The sequence below is a fragment of the Numida meleagris genome, chromosome 2, assembly GCF_002078875.1.
Source record: "Numida meleagris isolate 19003 breed g44 Domestic line chromosome 2, NumMel1.0, whole genome shotgun sequence".
NCBI lineage: Eukaryota > Metazoa > Chordata > Aves > Galliformes > Numididae > Numida > Numida meleagris.
This window is the reverse complement of record NC_034410.1, coordinates 146,962,530-146,981,247: the sequence shown is the minus strand read 5'-3', so window position 1 is coordinate 146,981,247 and position 18,718 is coordinate 146,962,530. Positions and strand designations below refer to the sequence as shown.

The window sequence follows — 18,718 nt, the reverse complement described above, 5'->3', positions numbered from 1 at the left end:
AGCAACCACCAGCACCCTGCAAGGCGCCTCACGCACTGAGCTCACATCTCTATATCACCAATGGTACACGGGATCAGCAGCCCCTTAACCTTGCCTCTTCATTCATGATTGTAAAAAAGGAGGCTGGAATGGAGACCAGACCACACTGCATGTATACAGGGCCTGTGAAAAACTATATCTTCTTCTACATTCTTTTCTGCATCCTTCTTTTTCTCTGGAAGGAGGCTGATGGTCACACCACATGCAGGTCAGACCCTGGCCCTTTCTCTTGGCACTCCTTAGTTCTCATTTGCGTTCCTCAATAAATTTCTCATGCACGCCAGCCTCAGATGCCTTCTCTTCCTTTCTTTATCCAGAGATTTCCCACTTCACCCACTACAAAGACATGGCTCTAGAGGCCATCAGAGTGGGTCAATAGCGCCCCAAAACCTCCTAGCACTGGGATGTTACCAACAAGACCTCAGATGGGCATTGGCTGGAATTCCAGCACATCACCCAGGACTAACCACCAAGCAAAGATACGGGCACACCAAGGCTCTTTTGAACATATCATAGAATCATGGAATGGCCTGGGTTGAAAAGGATTGTAATGATCTTCTAGTTTCACCCCCCCTGCTGTGTGCAGGGTTGCCAACTACTAGACCAGGCTGCCCAGAGCCACATCCAACCTGGCCTTGAATGCCTCAAGGGATGAGGCATCCACAACCTTCCTGGGCAACCTGTCCCAGCACATCACCACCCTCTGTGTGAAAAACATCCTCCTAATATCTAACCTAAATCTCCCCTGTCTCAGTTTAAAACCATTCCCCCTTGTCCTATCGCTATCCATCCTTGTAAACAATCATTCCCCCTCCTTTTCATACGTTCCCTTCAAGTTTTGGAAGGCCACAATGAGGTCTCCCTGGAGCCTTCTCTTCTCCAAGCTAAACAAGCCCAGTTCCCTCAACGTTTCCTCATAGGAGAGGTGCTCCAGCCCCCTGATCATCTTCGTGGCCCTCCTCTGGACCCGTTCCAAGAGCTCCACGTCTTTCTTCTGCTGGGGGCCCCAGGCCTGGACGCAGTACTCCAAATGGGGCCCCACAAGAACCGAGCAGAGGGTGACAATCCCCTCCCTCTCCCTGCTGGCCACTCCTCTTTTAATGCAGTCCAGAACATAGTTGGCCTTCTGGGCTGCCAGCACACACTGCTGGCCCATGTATAGCTTCTCATTCACCAGGACCCCCAAGTCCTCCACAGGACTGCTCTCAAGGAGTTCTTCCCCCAGTTTATATAAATACCTGGGATTGCCCTGGCCCAAGTGCAGCACCCTGCATTTGTCCTTGTTGAACCTTATCAGGTTCTCATGGGCCCAGTTCTCCAGCCTGTCCAGGTCCCTCTGGATGGCTTCCCCTCCCCTTACTGTATCGAGTGCACCGCTCCTCACAAACTCAAGCACACGCTAGACTTGCTTTTCTCCCCCAACCGGACTCTATCAGTATCAGAAAAAATACAGAATCTTTTACTTCTTATGGGCCCTCTAGAAACTATGTACTACAACTGTCCACTTCAAGTACAGTGCAGCAGGCTGTCCAGGATCAGGTCTGTTTGGGTTTCTAGTATCTGAAATGACAGAATCTTCAAAAATTCTCTGGATAACCTGTTCTACTTCTTGTCTAACCTCACAGTTTCTACCTCTTCCAAGGATATTTCAAGCATTCTCAGTGGGATCCACTGACCTTTGTCTTGGTGGCAGGAACTAATAGTTCCTGGACCACCCATGGCAAGGACCCCAAAACACAGAGTCATAGAATCATTAAGGTTGGAAAGACCTCCAAGATCACCAAGTCCAACCCAACCCATCCCCACCGTGCCCACTGACCACGACTCTCAGTGTCACATCTCCACCGTTCTTGAACACATCCAGGGACGGTGACTCCTTCACCTCCCTGGGCAGCCTTTCCAATGCCTAACCACTCTTTCAGAGAAGAAATTCTTCCTAATATCCAACCTGAACCTCCTCTGGCACAACTTAAGGCCATTACCTCTCATTCTGTTGCTGTTACCTGGGAGAAGAGGCTGAGTCCCACCTCATCACAACCTTCTTTCAGGTAGTTGTAGAGAGCAATGAGGTTTCCCCTCAGCCTCCTTTTCTCCAGACTGAACAATCTCAGTTCTCTCAGTCGCTCCCTGTTAGAGTTGTGCTCCAGAGCTTTTACAGCTTTGTTGCCCTTCTCTGGACACACTCCAGCGCCTCAATGTCTTTCTTCTAGTGAGTGGCCCAAAATTAAACACAGTACTCAAGATGCAGCCTCACCAGTGCCAAGTGTAGGGGGATGTTCACCTCCCTGGTCCTGCTCGTACACAGAGATGAGGGCACTTTCCCTGTGCCACCCTCCCACACTGGGACCGCAAATGCAGATATCTGAGTAGCAAGCATATCCCCCAACTTGCCCATCACCAATGCCGCTCACTTTTTCTTCTCCTTTAATTTTTTTGCTTTCTGTAATTCCTGCTGTGCAGGATGGCTCCTGCAAAACAGGTGAGCTGAGGAGCAAGACTTGCAGTCTCCAGGGCTATTGGCAGAACTGAAATATTCATCAAAAGCAAATTAAGAGAACCTCTCCAGAGCAGCTGGAGTCCAGAGCTCAGTGCACAGCTGGAGTCGGCCTCGTTTCAAACATGAAACTTTTACCTAGAAACAAAGCCCTTCCCTGGAATCAAAACCAAGCATCACCTGCCTCGGAGCCAGGCAAGGAGAGCTGGAATGGGCTCGGATCTGTTCAGCCTTTTCATCCAGTGATTTAGTGCAAACAGCTCATCAGCCCTGGAGACATGCCCCGTTATCCTGGAGGGGTTTATTTCAGTTTGTTTTATAGTAAACTCTAATCAATGTAAGAAAAAAGTTCACATAATACTTGCTTTTATGAGAGAGAGTTGCTCACCTTTGGAGTTCAGCCAACTCAACGTCAGACCCTGGACTGGAACAGTGCAGACCTCACCTCCCTGCAGCCCTGTGACATGCCTGAGCAGCCAGGCCCTCTGGGATGTCAGAGGATGTCTGAGCCTCAACTTGCTCCAGAGCCGCTTGGTTTGGGTACACTCAGCTCAGACAAGTTCGGAGAGCACTGGGGAAGAGCTCAAAGCCACATTGTCCTCCACCACCCAGACCGCTGTTGCTCCTGGAAGCATGGATGGACCAGCACATGCTTCTCTCGCATCCGTCCTTCACCAACAACCCCATAGAATCCGGAGACCATGTCACCTTGTTTGTCCTCTTGCCCAACCTGTCTGCCTTCTTCATGCCTCAACCTTAGGAGATCCCACGCCAGGCACACAACAGGAGGGACCTGCTGGAGGAGGTCCACTTTCACCTTCCCAAGCTACAGGTTGGGGTGTGGTTGGCCCCACACCCAGTGTCTGATCCCATTGTGACTCTCAGCCTCCCCAGAATTCCACAACTGTCACAGAGCAGTCATGGTGACTATGCGTGACCATGGTGGGCACGCATGGTCTTTTCTTTGCCTCTCTCCTTCAAGAGGACTGAAGGACCAAATGCAAAGTGATGACGATGATGACAGTGCACAACAAAATCTTCCAATCCTATGAGTTTGCAAGGCATCAGATTTATTCCTTCCTTAACCCATGTCCAGAAATTTTCCATTTGAATTGTTACTAGTTCCCATTTCCTATGCAGAGGATCCTCCCATTTCAAGGAAAAACCATGGCTGTTGTCCTTGACTCATCATTTTGTGCTCGCTTTCATGCTGGTTCCTTGAATCAACGCTGCATGCTGGTTTCCACTCTGGGGCACGATGCATTTGGGCAGCTTGTATTCACTTTCCCAGGAGGAAAGAGCAGAGCTGGAGATGACCAGACAGTTGGAGAGAAATAGGTCACCCACAAGGAAGCTTCCTTACAGAGACGACACAGAGGTTCTCCAGCTATGACAGTCACCCAAGCTCTACCATGCCTGATGCAAGGTCTTCTGCTTTGTGCCACACAGGAGACACCTCAACATAAGGATCTTCTCCTTGCTTTCATCCCTAGCTTGACAGATCTTGCTAGATTATGTAAAAAGCCAAATTTTCAGAGCCACAAGTCTGCCCCATCCTGTGCAGTCACTGCACGTTTACAACTCTCCCTGTGATCTTCCTTCATGCCTCAACATTACTTGAGTAATTGGCTCCATAATTAGCATCTTTAAACCCAGCACCACAGTTAACTCAGGATGGCGGTGTTATCCAGGCTCTGGCTCCAGCTGAGTGTGGCAACTCCTCGGCAGAAACACGAGTTATCCAGGATTACGCTCTGAAGTTCCCAGCAGAAAGCTGTTCTCCTCCCACTGGCACCTGGAAAATCTTCCGTGGCCTTTCTGCATTTCCCTGGCTTAGCTAGTTTGACTGCGGCTGGTGGATGAAAGATGGGATGATGTCTGCAGGGCAAACAAGGGATTTTCTTGCATAGAAAGGCAGCTTCAGCCCTCAGAATCTCATTGTAGACTCCACATGTGAAATTAGTGCATCCCATGTCCTGGGGAAGATTCCACAAGGGGAAGTTCAGGCTGGATATTAGGAAAAATTTCTTCTGTGAAAGAGTGGACAGGCATTGGAATGGGCTGCCCAGGGAGGTGGTGGAGTCACCATCCCCAGAAGAGTTCAGGAAACATGGAGGTGTATCGCTTGGGGACATGGTTAGTGAGCATGGTGTGGATGGGTTGGGGTTGGACTTGGTGATCTTGGAGGTCTTTCTCCAAAAATGCCCATCCATGGAGGGCGTGGAGGGTCCAACCTGCAGGTTCATCCCATGGAGTGAGCATGCAGGACCCTATAGCCTAGGTTATGGGGACACATGTAGATGTGGCACTTAGAGACATGGTTTGGTGGGGATGAGTTGGGGTTGGATTTGGTGACCTTGGAGGTCTTTTCCAATCTATGATTCTATGACTCTGTGACGTGCTGGGACTCACCCAGCTGGGAAAGGGGACAGATGTGACATGGCTGGTCATATGACAACCAGCACAAGGTTGCATCCTTTGATGTGCTGGGGAAAAACAGCCCTCAGGAAGGGGTTAAACTGGTTTTCCTCAGTATTTCTAACAAGAAAAGGGCATGTTCCTCTTCCAGGACTCAGCCACTAGAAAGGAAGAGGGAGAAAACGACTGAAAAGCTGTGAGATCCTATTACTCCTCCACAATGAGACCACATCTCCTTGGGAGGAGATTTCTTCCTGGCTCTCCCTTAGTCCCATTCTTCAGTATTTTAATTAATTGAGAGCGGTGCCTTTGCTCAGCAGAAATCCCACAGGACGAGCCAGCTGGAGGGGCTTTGAAACCTCCTCCCCACCCACCAGAAAGCTCTGCTCGGTTATAATCTCCTCTGTAAGTGCACTGAAGGTGGTTAAGCCTTTGCTCATTGAAATCCCTTTTGCAAAGCTGAGCATTAAGGAGGAGGGGGGTGGAACCTGCACACCCCTTCCCCTGCAGCAAGATAGGAACTCGGGACGCACATATGGCTGTGCATACACAGATATGTTTGCAGCCAGCTGCCATGCACATGTTCAATGCACATGTGTGCATGTATGCATACACGGGGGTGTTTGCAGCCAGCTGCCACGTGCGTGTGCATGTGTGTGCATGTATGCAGGCGTGTGCTTGCAGCCAGCTGCCATGCGTGTGTGCATGTGTGCATGCATGCGTGTTTGCGGCCAGCTGCAAACGCACATGTGCACGTTCGGTGCCGGACTGCATTTCCCGAGGATCCGAGCGGCGGCGGTGACGGTGCGGGGAGAGGGGGGGGATGGGAACCCGCAGGAAGCGCGGCTGCGGCGGAGCCCGAGCCCGAACCGAAAGGTGCGGACGGAGGGAGACTGCGTATGCGGGGGGGGGGGGGGACGGGGACTCCGGCATGGGATGGAGATATAGGGGTGAGGTGAGATCCCCCCTCACCATGTGTGTTTTGGGGGGGGGGCACAGGTGGGGGTGCCCCCCACAAAGTGTGATTTGACTGGGATCAAAGAGCACCCCCCATCCTACATGGGGATGGGAGAGGGGACCCCAAGATAGGGGCGGGAGAGAAGGGAGGGGAAAACCCCGTTGTGGGGCGAGCTTCTCGGTGTGTCCCACGGTGGGACCCTCTGATGAGGAATAGAGGAGCAGCTGGGGTTCTGCAGGCATTTGGGGACCGGGGGGGCAGCAATAGGATTGGGGGCACAGGAGGGCATGGGGGTACTGACATGGGATTTAGGGTGTGCAGCTCTGGGATTGGGGTGCACGGGTGTGAGGGTGCTGACACGGGATTTATGGTGTGTGGGGGGGTGCAGCTCTGGGACTAGGGTACACAGGGGGATGTGGAGGTGCTGACATGGGATTGGGGTGCAGAGGGCTGTATGGGGAGGGTACAGACCCCTGCTTTGAGATGCAGGGAATGGACGTGCTCTCCACGGCCATTTCCGGGAGGCTGTGCCGTGCCGTAGCCACGTGGCAGCACCAGACAGGTTTCGTTAATTAGCAACTGCAGATGACGAGAGTTTTACTGCCCCGGGAGCATCGCTGGCAGATACTCCTCTTTCCTTTTCCTTTTCTTTGCTTTTGCAGAAACAGCTTCAACCCTGAAAACATAATCCCATTAGTTTAATTCTCCTGCCAGGGCTGGGGGTCCCTATGGATGCCCCCCAAGGTGATATTTCCTTATTCCCCCCCTGTCCCACCAGCACAGGGCTTTGGCCATGACGGAGGCTCAGGGAGCAAAGCCTAAACGCATCCTGGTGACGGGGGGCACTGGTTTGGTGGGCAGAGCCATCCAGGAGGTGGTGGCCGATGGTAAGGGGTGGCCGGATGAGGAGTGGGTCTTCGTGTCCTCCAGAGATGCCGACTTGACGTGAGTCTTGGAGAACCCCAACAATCCGCTCCTTTTGCCCCACATTGCGCTAATAGAATGGGTTGGGATGGAAGGGACCCTAAAGATCATAGAATCCTAGAATGGCTTGGTTTGGAAAGATCGTTAAAGATCATTAAGCCATAGAATGGTTGTGTTATATGGAACATTAAAGATCTTAGAACCAATCAGATGGTTCTGTGCCCAGGGAGGTGGTGGAATCACTGTCTCTGGAGGTTTTCAAGAAAAGGGTAGATGCGGCACTTGGGGACATGGTTTGGTGGGCATGGTGGAGTGGGAAGACTGTTGGACTTGATAATCTTGGAGGTCTTTTCCAACTTTAATAATTCTATGGCTTGGGTTGGAGGGGCCCTTAAAAATCATAGTATCCTGGGATGGCTGGGTTGGGAGGATCCTTAAGGATCACAGAACCATAGACTGGTTGGGTTGGAAGGGGCCTTAAAGATCATAGAGCCACAGAATGGCATATTTTATATGTGGCCCCCAAGAAGATATCTCTTCACTCAGTACAACCAAGACAAAAGGTTGGATATTCATGCAATAAACCCTGTGATTTCCTCCCTCTAGGAGTGCTGCAGAGACCAAAGCCCTCTTTGAGAAGCATAAACCCACCCATGTCATCCATCTGGCTGCTATGGTCGGAGGCCTCTTCAAAAACATCCGCTGCAACCTGGATTTTTGGGTGAGCACCCAGCAAGTGGGTCCTGCAGAACCTTCCCCTCCCTGAGCTTGCTCTGGTTTCTGCAGTCATCACCCACGGGGGTGCAGGGTTTGGTGGTTCCACCAAATGATGACGCTGACAAATGTCTCTGTGTCCCCAGAGGAGAAACATCCACATCAATGACAATGTCCTGCATTCTGCATATGAGTGTGGGGTGCAGAAGGTGGTCTCGTGCCTCTCCACGTGCATCTTCCCAGACAAGACGACATACCCCATCGATGAGACCATGGTGAGCATTTCTGTTCCCATTTGCAGAGACACAGCTGGGTACTAGTATGGCTTGTCTGATCTCCGTCCTTTATCCAACCCGTCTGTGGGCAAAGCATAACCTTGAACCTCTCCATGATGTTCAAACTGCACCACCTCCTCATGTCCAAAATCTTGCATTGAATTACCCTACATGGTCCCTGCTGAATTCACATGGTGTCTCTCGTCCCCAGATCCACAATGGGCCACCACACAGCTCCAATTTTGGCTATTCCTATGCCAAGAGGATGATCGATGTCCAGAACAGGTGTGAGGGCCATGGGAGAACCATCATGGTGCCAGGGGGCTGTGAGCATCTCGGAGTTACTGGGGCAAAGGGAAATTCCAGTGCTGATAGCACCTAGATGGGGATGGGGAGATACCCAGCCTTGGCAACCAGAGATGCCATGCCAAGTTGGGGACATGCTATGGGCTGGTTTATGCTGGATGGGGTGGCACAACAACTCACAGAATCATAGTTTGAGTGGAAAGAGACTCACCCAGCCCATGCTGTCACCCAGGGGTTACTTTGAGCAGCATGGCTGCCGCTTCACTGCTGTCATCCCCACCAACGTCTTTGGGCCACATGATAACTTCAACATTGAGGATGGCCACGTGCTACCAGGGCTCATCCATAAGGTGTACTTGGCCAAACGTGAGTGTGATAAGGCATATTATGGTGTTTGTTTTTTGTTTTTTTTTTTCATGGTAGGGTTGCTCATGAGTGCTCTCTCCATTTTCCCCATAGAGAATGGCTCTGCTCTGACTGTATGGGGCACAGGCAAACCCCGAAGACAATTCATCTACTCTTTGGTATGTGTGGCCTTGAGGAGTACTTGGGTGGGGGGGGGGACGTAAGGGGCTGGGGGACCTCAGCTCAGGCTGAGCCCTCCTGGGTTGTCCTGGGTAGCATTGATCCTCAGGGCCTGGGGTCCTCCAAGAGCCATCTGCTCCTCTGTAGGATCTGGCCCGGCTCTTCATTTGGGTTCTACGGGAATACGAGGAGGTGGAGCCCATCATTTTGTCAGGTAAGGACAAAATTCCAAGAGGAAGAGGGAAAGGGGAAAGAATGGCCTCAGCTCATCACCATCTCCACAGTGGGAGAAGATGATGAAGTCTCCATCAGAGAGGCTGCGGAGGCAATCGTGGAGGCCATGGACTTCAGGGGAGAGCTTGTCGTATCCTTTAGTGTAGGGAGATTGGAAAACATCTCCCAGATCACGAAGTCCAACCATTAACCCATCCCCACCATGCTCGCTCATAGAATCATTAAGGTTGGAAAAGACCTCCGAGATCATCGAGTCCAAATGTCAACCCATGTTTGACCACTCTTTCCTAATACTCAACCTGAACCTGGCTCAATTTGAGGTCATTACCTCTCAGCCTATTGCCAGGATGTGTGGCAGAGCACAGCCTCACCACCCCAGCCTCCATGCTTTCCCATTTCCCTTAATCCCTCCCACCCCAGTTTGACACAACCAAGGCAGATGGGCAGTTCAAGAAGACCGCCAGCAACGCCAAGCTCAGGCGCTACCTCCCCAACTTCCAGTTCACACCCTTCAGACAAGGTGAGAAGGGGGAACACCACTGCATGGCCATCCCCTTGTGCTCCCCATCTCAAACCCTACTGATGGCATCTCTCCATTCCCAGCTGTGAAAGAGACCTGCACCTGGTTCAGCACCAACTACGCCAGTGCTAGGAAGTGATGGAGCAGTGCACACACATCTTCTTTAACTCAGGGTTGTCCTCTGCTGGGGCAGAGGATGGGGTCTGGGGGCTGACAGTGATGTTTCCAAAGCAAATGGGTGCCAGGATCCTGAGTATGCTTGAGGGTGAGCAAGGAGAAGGGGAAAAAATAGTGAAAAATCATCAAGTAGCATCTTATGTAGAAAAGACCCTGCTCAGGTAACACTCCCTTCCTAGCTGCTGTAGGGTGCAGACCTCACCAAGGGCTTTGGGAGGCAGATTGGGGGTCCCAAAGGTGCTGCTGCCCCCAGAGAGATCCCAAGTGGGGCAGCAGCAGCAGCAGACACTATGGTTGCATTGATCACAGTCATCCCTGGGGCATGGGCTGGCAGCTCCTGTAATGGAGTACACTACTAATTATGTGTAATTAGGTTGTAATAAAGAAGCTGATTGAGGCTGTTGCTGCAGCACAGAAATTACAGATGAGTGTTTGGTGTTGCTTTTGGTGCATGGGGAAATGCAGCGGCATGGGGACTGTCCCATAGCCTCCAGCAAAGCATCTCCTGGAGGGACCAAAACCACTGCCTGGTCCTGGTGAGCTCCTAGCATGGGGACCATGGGGACAGCAAGGACCTGTGGAGTAGACACCCATCGTCACTGGGGTCTCAAGATGTCACCAGCCATTAGAGGGGAAGGGGACCATGGGGACCTATGGAGGAGATATCCATTATGACCCTGAGATGCCCCCAACTATTAGAGTAGCAGTTCGCAGACTGTCAGGTCACTGATGGTGCTCACTGGGTGACACCAACCCCACTGTGTCCCTGGAGAAGGGATGTCCCATGTGGTCCATTGCTGGCCAAGAACTGGTTTGGGTTGTAGGGTTTGGGTTCCCAGCACTGCTCAGCTCCTACACCTGGTTCCGGCATCACCTGGCTGTGTGAAAAAGGGGTTTGGCAGGGCACAGAGATGTACCCCTCCACCCAGAAGTCCTTCCTGGGCACATGCTCCAAGACCAGGACCTCTCCCAATGGCCCAAGGGACCATGACAGAGACAACACCAATTCCTAGAAGAAGACCTTCTATAATTCTGTGACCTGGCTTTAAAGGGGGACCCAGCTGGTCCCAAGGAGCAGGACCCACCCTACTCCTACCCCTGGCTCAAGCTTACACCATGCAGACTCCTGACAGCCACTTTGCCCAGACACCTTGTCCCCAAGCTCAGCTTGGTCCTCCCCAGGGCACCAGGGACTGGCGACATCCATCCTGCTAAGCAGGGCTCTCCTACCATCACTGGGACTGCTCCAGGTATGAAGGCACGGCAAAACATGGCGTGGGTGGTGACGTGTCCAACCCATGTATAGGATGGGGACACCCTGGAGTGGCACAGATACCCCAGCATAGCATGGGGACATGCTGGGGTTGAATGGGGACACCCTAGGGTTTCTGACTCCCATCCTACACCCCATGGTCATCCCTCCCAAGTCACTCTATTTCCAGCCTGCCATTACCACCACCTCACACCTCTCTGGGGTGGAGATGAAATGCCACCACGCCAAATTCAGGGGGACACTTAGCAGACCTCTCACAGTAAAGGACAGACACCCCCCACTTCCAGCCCAAACCCCCATTCCAGGCTGTAGGGCTGCCTGGACACGGAGGGGGGTGTTCTATAGGAAGAAAAAAGAGTGGAGGGCACCCAAAAAGGTTGAGATGCCACCCACTCCCTTCCCCCCGCAAAAAAAAAAAATCCAGGCCATAAAAGCTGCATAGATACCTTCTGAATAGTGTTACGAACTCTCCCCAGCACGTCCCCAAAATGTGAGGGTGTCCCTATGTCCCACCCCCACCCCACTGTGCCTCCCGCAGTGGCCCCACCCCGGACGCTGTCCCCAAACCACGCGGAACCACCCGGAAGCTGCGTACCCACTTTGGCCACGCCCCCTTGTCCTCGCGCCCTCCAATCGCCGGGCGTGGGTGTGGCTCATCTGATCAATGGGAAAGCGGAGAGGAGCGAGGGGGCGGGGCGCGGGGCGATGGAGGCGGAGGAGCTGCGTGTGGGGTTCGTGGGCGCCGGGATGATGGCGGGGGGCCTCGGCCGGGGGCTGCTGCGGGCAGGTATGGGGGACAGAGTCTTGGGAGGGGGAGACGTGAGGACACCCCTGGGAAAGCCCCAGGTCTGATGTCCTGCCCTATAGAGCGGTGTGGGACAGCTCTGTCCCCCACCCTAGGTGGCCCTGCCCCCATAGAACAGTGTCAGTGTCCGGTAGAGCAAAATGGGGACAGCTATGTTCAACCCCAACTTCAGTGACTCTTTCCTATAGATCAAAACAGCCTTGTCCTGGCTGTCCCTCTGGGATGACCCTCTTCCATAGAGCAGTATGGGGACATGGGGATGCCTCTGTCCAACTCTGGTGTCCCTCCCCAAGAGATCACTGCGGGGGTGTGGGGACAGATATGTCCACTTTAGGATGTCTCTGTCCCATTGATCAACACGAGGACATGGGGACAAGTCGTTGCCCTTTGAGATGTCCTCTCCTTGTCTCATAGCACAGCACGGGGACATGGGGACAGTTGGTGTCCTCTCTTATAGATCAGTGCTGGGACATTGGGATAGGGCTGTCCCCCTTGGGATGTCCCTGTCCTATAGAGCAGTGCGGGGACATGGGGATAGGTCTTTCCTACCTTGGACATCCCTGTCCCATAGCACTGCACACCCCTGTTCAACTCTGGTGTCTCTCCCCTATAGAACAATGTGAGGACATGGGGACAGGTCTGACCTTTCTGGAATGTCCCTTGTCCCATAGAGCAGTTTGGGGACATGGTGACAACCCTCCCTATAGTGCTAACCCAGGACCCCAACATGTAGGATCACCTCCATTGTCACCACATTGTGCCACAACGACGTCCCCACAGCTGTCCCCATGGCGTGTCTCAATCCCCATTGCTCCATGTCCCCCATGTCAACAGGGCTGGGGACAATGCATTATCCCACTGGTTTTGGGGCATCCTATGGGCCACCCCATCCACCCCTGTCTCTTTCGTCCCCAAGGGAAGGTCCCTGCCAGCAACATTGTTGTCAGCGCTCCCTCGGACCGCAACCTGGGAGTGTGGCGGGTGAGTGGCATGGGGACAGGGTGACAACCCCAACGGGAGGTGGCATTTGAGGTCACCTTTTGTAAGGCTCTGCAGTGCTCTGAGGGACATTAGAGTGGAAGGTCCTGAAGTGTCCCCTGGAAGGGAACACTGGGTTGGGACACTGTGAACAGGACAATCGGAATGGGACAGTGGGGTTGAGATGTTGCGCTGGGACATGAGGTGGGGACATGGGGTCAGGACAATGAGGTTGAGACATGGGACTGGGACATGGGGTTGGGATACGGCATTGGAACATTGAGGCTGGGACATGGGGGTAGAACATGGGATTGGGATGCAGGGTTGGGACATGGGGTTGAGACATTGGATTGGGGTCAGGACATGGGGTCAGGATGTTGGGTTGGGATGGGAGATTGGGGCACGTGGCCAGAATGTGGGGTTGGGAAACTGGGTTTGGGACACATTGGGATTGAGACATTGGAGTTGGGACATGGGGGAGGGACGTGGGGTTGGGATGTTGAATTGGGACACAGGGGTTGTGGTGCTGGGTTGGGACACAGGGGTTGTGATGTTGGACTGGGACATGGGGTTGGGACATGGGGTCAGGATGTGAGGTTGGGCCTCAGGGTTGGAATGTGGATTTGGGACATTGGGTTGGGACAGTGGGGTTAGGCTGCGAGGTTGGGACATGGGGTTGTGATATGGGGCTGTGGCATGGCATTGTGACACTGACCCCTGCCCTTGTGCAGGAGTGGGGCTGTCGCACCACGCATTGCAACCTGGAGGTGCTACAGGAGAGCACAGTGGTTTTCCTGGCCACCAAGCCCCACGTGCTGCCCACAGTGCTGCAGGAGCTGCGTCCTGCTGTCACCCCCCAGCACCTCCTCATCTCTCTGGCGGCCGGTGTCACCCTGCAGAAGCTGCAGCGGGTGGGTGTGCTCCTCTTCCTCTTATTCTTCCTCCTCTTCTCCCTCCTGCTCTTTTTCCTCTTTCTCTGCTTCCCAATCCCCCAACCCACAGCTGACCTCCATCACCTCCCACTGACCCTATTCCCCCACAGCTGCTCCCTGCAGGGACGAAGGTGCTGCGCCTGATGCCCAATCTGCCCTGCGTACTGCAGGTGGGAGCTGCCGTGTTCTCCCGTGGCACTGGGGTCAGGGATGGGGATGCAGAGCTGCTCCAGTCCCTGCTGTCCCCATGTGGGCTGTGTGAGGAGGTCCCCGAGCCCTATATCAACATCCACACTGGGCTCAGTGGCAGTGGTGTTGCCTACGTAAGTACCATTCACCATATTGGAATGCTCAGCTTTTGGGGTCCCCTCTTCTCCCCACTGCTTTTCCCCTGCAGGTGTATCTGTTCGCTGAAGCCATGGCCGAGGGGGCTGTGAAGATGGGGATGCCGGTGGGCCTGGCCAGTAGGATCACAGCCCAGACTCTGCTGGTGAGTCCATGAGGTTGTCCTTATGCAGCAGTTATGGGGATGTGGGGATAGCCCTATCCCCAGCCTTGGGTGCTCCTTCCTTATAGATCAGTATAGGGACATCTCTGACTCCACCCCTTGGAGTCCCTGTCCCATAGAGCAGCAAAGGGACATGGGGACGGCCTTGTCCAACCCCAGCTCTGGTGTCCCTCCCCTATAGAGCAATGTGGGGACATGGGGACAGGGCTGTCCCCTTTGGGATGACCATGTGCCACAGAGCTCTGTGGGGACATCGCTGTCCCTTCTATGGGGTCCTTATCCTATAGATCAGTGTGAGGACATGGTGATCCTCCATCCAATGATGAGATGATGCTGTGATCCCTGAACAAAAAGGAGGTTTGAGGGAACCTCTTGATCCCATACATCTCCAGGGCGCAGCGAAGATGCTACTGGAGACCGGTGAGCACCCAGCAAAGCTTCGCGGGGACGTCTGCACACCTGGTGGGACCACCATCCATGGGTTGTACCAACTGGAGAAGGGCGCTTTGAGGGCCACTGTCATGAATGCAGTGCAAGCAGCCACTGAACGGGCGTGCGAAATGGGGGAGGATTAATGGACATCCCATCTCATCCTGTGGTGGTGAGGACCACAGCTCCTGGTGCCACCAAACCAAACCATGGTGTCACCAAACTGAAGGCTGTTCACCCCAGACTAAAACATGGTGCTACCAAACTGAAGCATGGTGACCCCAAACTGAAGCCACCAATCCAAAGCATGGTGCCACCAAACTGAAGCAACCAAACTGAAGCCTGGTGACCCTAGACCGAAGCATTCATGACAGCAAACCGAAGCATGGTGACCCCAGACTCAAGCACAATGACACCAAACTGAAGAATGGTGCCACCAAAGCAAATCATGTTGGCCAGCGAACCGAAGCCTGGTGACACCAGACTGAGGTATGGTGACCCTAAACCAAAGCCTAGTTCCACCCGACCAAAGCCTGGTGATCCCAAATGGAAGCCACCAGACCAAAACTTGGTGACATCAACCTCAAGACTGGTGCCACCAGACCAAACCATGGTGACCCCAAACCAAAGCCCTAAAGGGTCCTTGAGCTTTCTGGGAGATCCTCGCTGGAGGCGGGAGATGCTGAAGTATGTGGCCACCATGGAGTGGGACCTAATAAAAGTGGGCAGTGTGGTGGCAAGTTTGGCTTTTTCTGGTTCCTTCTGTCCTCTGAGTTCAGTGGGATGCATCCATGTGGAGGTGGCAGCAGTGGGGTTGGTGCCACCATGATGGGCGAGATGGAGGTCACAGTGTCACAGAGTGGTTGAGGTTGAAGGGACCTCTGGGTCCATCTGGTATGGCACCAAGACAGGGATAGGGATGTAATTTTGGAGTGAAGAGTTGGGATGAGCCATAGAACCATGGAATACCCCAAGTTGGAAGGGACCCACAAGGATCATGGAGTCCAACCCCTGGCTCCACACAGGACCACCCCAAATCCAAACCCTACACTGCAGTGGCTCTGAGGGATCATTTACAAAGGACAACCTCAGAGCAGGAATAAAAATCCTTTTAATCTTCATAAACTCTGAAATTAGGAGGCAAAGACAACAAGTAAAAACACCCACCCCACAAGTTAGCTCTAGTGATTTTTTTCCCCCTTTCTTACAATACTTAGGCTCAAATTTAAACAAAATCAGGTTGATAAAAGAGCTGCTTAATTCATATCTCCCTGTTTTGGCAGGAAAACACTTTGGCAGCAGGAAGGGTACCACCAACCCCTTTAGGAAAGCACCCCAGGAAATGGAAATGCAGCAGTTTGCCCCAGTGTCCCAATGTGACTCCATTTCCCTGTGGAGTTGGCAGAGGGCACTCATCTCATCTCCCAGAGACCATCCTGGGATTACAAAATAGCACCTCCTAAATACAACCGACCCTCGGTTATGCAACGTATGGAGGGTGTCACACACAAAAAAACCCAATCCCATTAGCCCTAAATTGTTGACTCTCCATTGTTGGGACCTCCATTTACAACCCATAGGACAAACAGGGTGTCCCCAGTCCCATGGATGTCCCAAGCCCCCATGGGACAATCACTATGTGTCCTTAGTCCCATGGGGGTCCCAAGCTCCATGGGTGTCTGCAGCCCTATGAGTGTCCCAAGCCCCACAGGGGTCCCCAGCCCCATGGAACAATGAGGGTATCCCCAGCTCCATGGGTGTCTGCAGCCCTATGAGTGTCCCAAGCCCCACAGGGGTCCCCAGCCCCATGGAACAATGAGGGTATCCCCAGCTCCATGGGTGTCTGCAGCCGTATGAGTGTCCCAAGCCCCACAGGGGTCCCCAGCCCCATGGAACAATGAGGGTATCCCCAGCTCCATGGGTTTCTGCAGCCCCATTGGTGTCCCCAGCCCCATGGGTGCCCCCAGTCCCAGTGGGACATCCCCAACCCAATGAGTGTCTCAAAACCCATGGGTGTCCCCGGCCCCATAAGCATCCCAAGAGTCCCATAAGCATCCCAAAGACACAAGGTGCTCAGTAGCCGATGGGTGACCAACCACCTTTCTCTAGGGATCGGGGCTACTGCCATGGTGCAGCCTCTGGGCCATGCTGATGAGGGAACGGAGCTGCACCAACTTCAGTGGTCCCACTCGCCGGGGGTCCTGGCCCTCCAACCAACGCAATGCTGTCTCCAGACCTCTGATGGCTTCATGGGCCGTGGGCATCAACGGGGATCCCTCTTCTCCAGCCCCATTACCCCCTCCACCAGCTCCTTCCTCTTCCTCCTTGCATCCTCCAGGGCCTTCCTCCATGGCGTCCTCATCCTCATCATCCTCCCCTGTCCCTGGGACCATATCATCCAAGTGCAGCCAGTTGGCCACCTCCTCGGGAGCCAAACGTTTGTAGGCCAATGCAGCCAGCTGGGTCAAATCGCTGAAAACTTTGCTGTCTCCATTGCCTTCCTCTCCGGTTGCACAATCTCCTCCTCCTCCTCGCTCTTCCTCCCTGGGTTGGGGCTCGAAGGCCGCACGCAGTCCCAACAACCAACATTTCTCAATGGCATTGGGAGGGATGAGGTCCCAAGAGAGGCCAGCCAAATAGAGCATGTCCTTGAGGAGGAAGGAACGTGCAAAATCCACAGGGCCACCAGCGCTGATGGCCAAGCGCAGCAGTTCCCGCTTGTAGAGCTGCTTGAAGGCTGACACCACTCCTTGTTCCAATGGGGCCGGGATTCGGCTGCCTCCTCCAGTGGAACTGCTCCCACTTGGGCTTTTGGAGAGGAAAAGAGCACGGATGGAGCCATCGGGGGTCTGAAGATGGGGGAGATCCTCATGACAACCCCCAGATGATGGTGGGGAGGTGAGAAGCAGCACAGCCTTCTGCTGGAGGCAGCTCCGACGTAGGTAGCGTTTGACACACGGCACAAAATCCTCAAAAAACCAAACCTGGAGAAGGGCTGGCCCCAATCTAGCTTCAGGGCTGTAGCGATACCCCGCGGGGAATTTCTCCTGGTTGTGATGACAGAGGCTGGGGGGATCACGAAGACCTCCGACCACCAATGGCTTCAGTTTGTGGGTACCAGTCAAGTTGGCAGCCAAGAGCACAGTGACACGTTGGCGAGGAGCTGTCCGCCCGGGGAGCAGCTTCCAGTAGAGCCCAGTGACGTTGGCGTTGTAGATCTGTTCATCCCCATAACCTCCAGTGTCAGAACCCGGTGTTGGTGGAAGGTTGGGATGGGCAATGGAAGTGCGTTCGGGTTCAGCCTGTGGAGCGCCTTCGCCATAGATGCGTTGACTGGAGATGCCATGACGCTTCTGCCAACGCCAGAACCAACCATGACTTGCCTTGAAGGTACACTCGGGGCCATAGATCTGACGGGCAAAGGCTTCTGCTTGAGCTTGGATGAGAGGCCCAGAGAGTGGCACACCATGCTGTCGGAGTGCGAGGAACCACGCATAGACAGCGCGGTCAATTTCCTCTTCATTGGCCAACCGCATCTTCTTGCGTTGGGTGCCCACCTCTCCACCCAGCTGCTCAAGGAACCAACGCAGCTTGGCTTCGTCCTTCAGCCAACCCCGTAGGGTTCCCCCCGGCACCCCAAAAGCCCGGCACACCGAAGCTTGCCGCTCTCCTTTCTTTACCCGCTCAATGGCATGCAGCTTGTCCTTGATGGAGTACGCTCGGCGGAACGCCATCTTCATTGACACCCCAACACTGCCACCACTGGAGATGCCACCACCGCCACCTCTTCCATCAGAGGTGCCACCACCAACACAACCATTGGAGGTGCCACAACTATTGGAAATGCCACCACCACTGGAGGTGCCACTGTCAGAGGAGATGCCACCGCCACTGGAGGTGCCACCACCACCACCACTGGAGGTGCCTCTGCCATTGGAAGTGCTACCACCATCGGAGCTGCTGCTGCTGCTGCTGCTGCCGCTGCTACTGCTGCTGCCGCCGCCGCCACCACCACCACCACCACCGCCCTGCTGCCCTCCCGCCATGCCAGCCGCTCCCCCACCCACCTCCTCTTCCTCCCCAGCCATGGAGCAGCCATGCGGTGCGGGGATTACTATTATTTTGTTGTTTGGGGGTGTTTTTTTTTTTAGCGGTGCGCGTTATAAGCGGGGCGGGGCGGAGCGGGGCGGAGCCGCCCTTTGTCTCCGC

The 18,718-nt window shown here is 54.0% G+C and overlaps 3 protein-coding genes across 5 annotated transcripts; 2 read left to right on the top strand and 1 right to left on the bottom strand.

Moving 5' to 3' along the window:
- TSTA3 (tissue specific transplantation antigen P35B) lies at positions 5,684–10,007 on the top strand. 2 transcript variants are annotated; one of them, XM_021387673.1, is made up of 11 exons: positions 5,684–5,827; positions 6,688–6,854; positions 7,440–7,554; positions 7,694–7,822; positions 8,034–8,107; positions 8,361–8,494; positions 8,588–8,652; positions 8,801–8,867; positions 8,938–9,017; positions 9,308–9,407; positions 9,491–10,007. In XM_021387673.1, exons 1-11 carry the CDS (start codon positions 5,699–5,701, stop codon positions 9,544–9,546), a joined length of 1,116 nt encoding a protein of 371 aa, XP_021243348.1. In that variant the 5' UTR covers positions 5,684–5,698; the 3' UTR covers positions 9,547–10,007. The 2 variants fall into 2 exon arrangements, with proteins under 2 accessions (XP_021243348.1, XP_021243349.1); XM_021387674.1 differs by having other exon boundaries at positions 5,722–5,827; positions 6,693–6,854.
- Positions 11,514–15,249, top strand: PYCR3 (pyrroline-5-carboxylate reductase 3). Of its 2 annotated transcripts, none has more exons than XM_021387676.1 (6): positions 11,514–11,644; positions 12,579–12,643; positions 13,372–13,551; positions 13,683–13,742; positions 13,970–14,062; positions 14,473–15,249. In XM_021387676.1, the coding sequence occupies exons 1-6, from the start codon at positions 11,563–11,565 to the stop codon at positions 14,653–14,655; spliced, it is 663 nt and encodes a 220-aa protein (XP_021243351.1). In that variant the 5' UTR covers positions 11,514–11,562; the 3' UTR covers positions 14,656–15,249. The 2 variants fall into 2 exon arrangements, with proteins under 2 accessions (XP_021243351.1, XP_021243350.1); XM_021387675.1 differs by having other exon boundaries at positions 13,683–13,895.
- On the bottom strand, positions 15,601–18,702 carry TIGD5 (tigger transposable element derived 5). The gene has a single exon (XM_021387671.1). It carries the CDS (start codon positions 18,595–18,597, stop codon positions 16,615–16,617), a length of 1,983 nt encoding a protein of 660 aa, XP_021243346.1. The 5' UTR covers positions 18,598–18,702; the 3' UTR covers positions 15,601–16,614.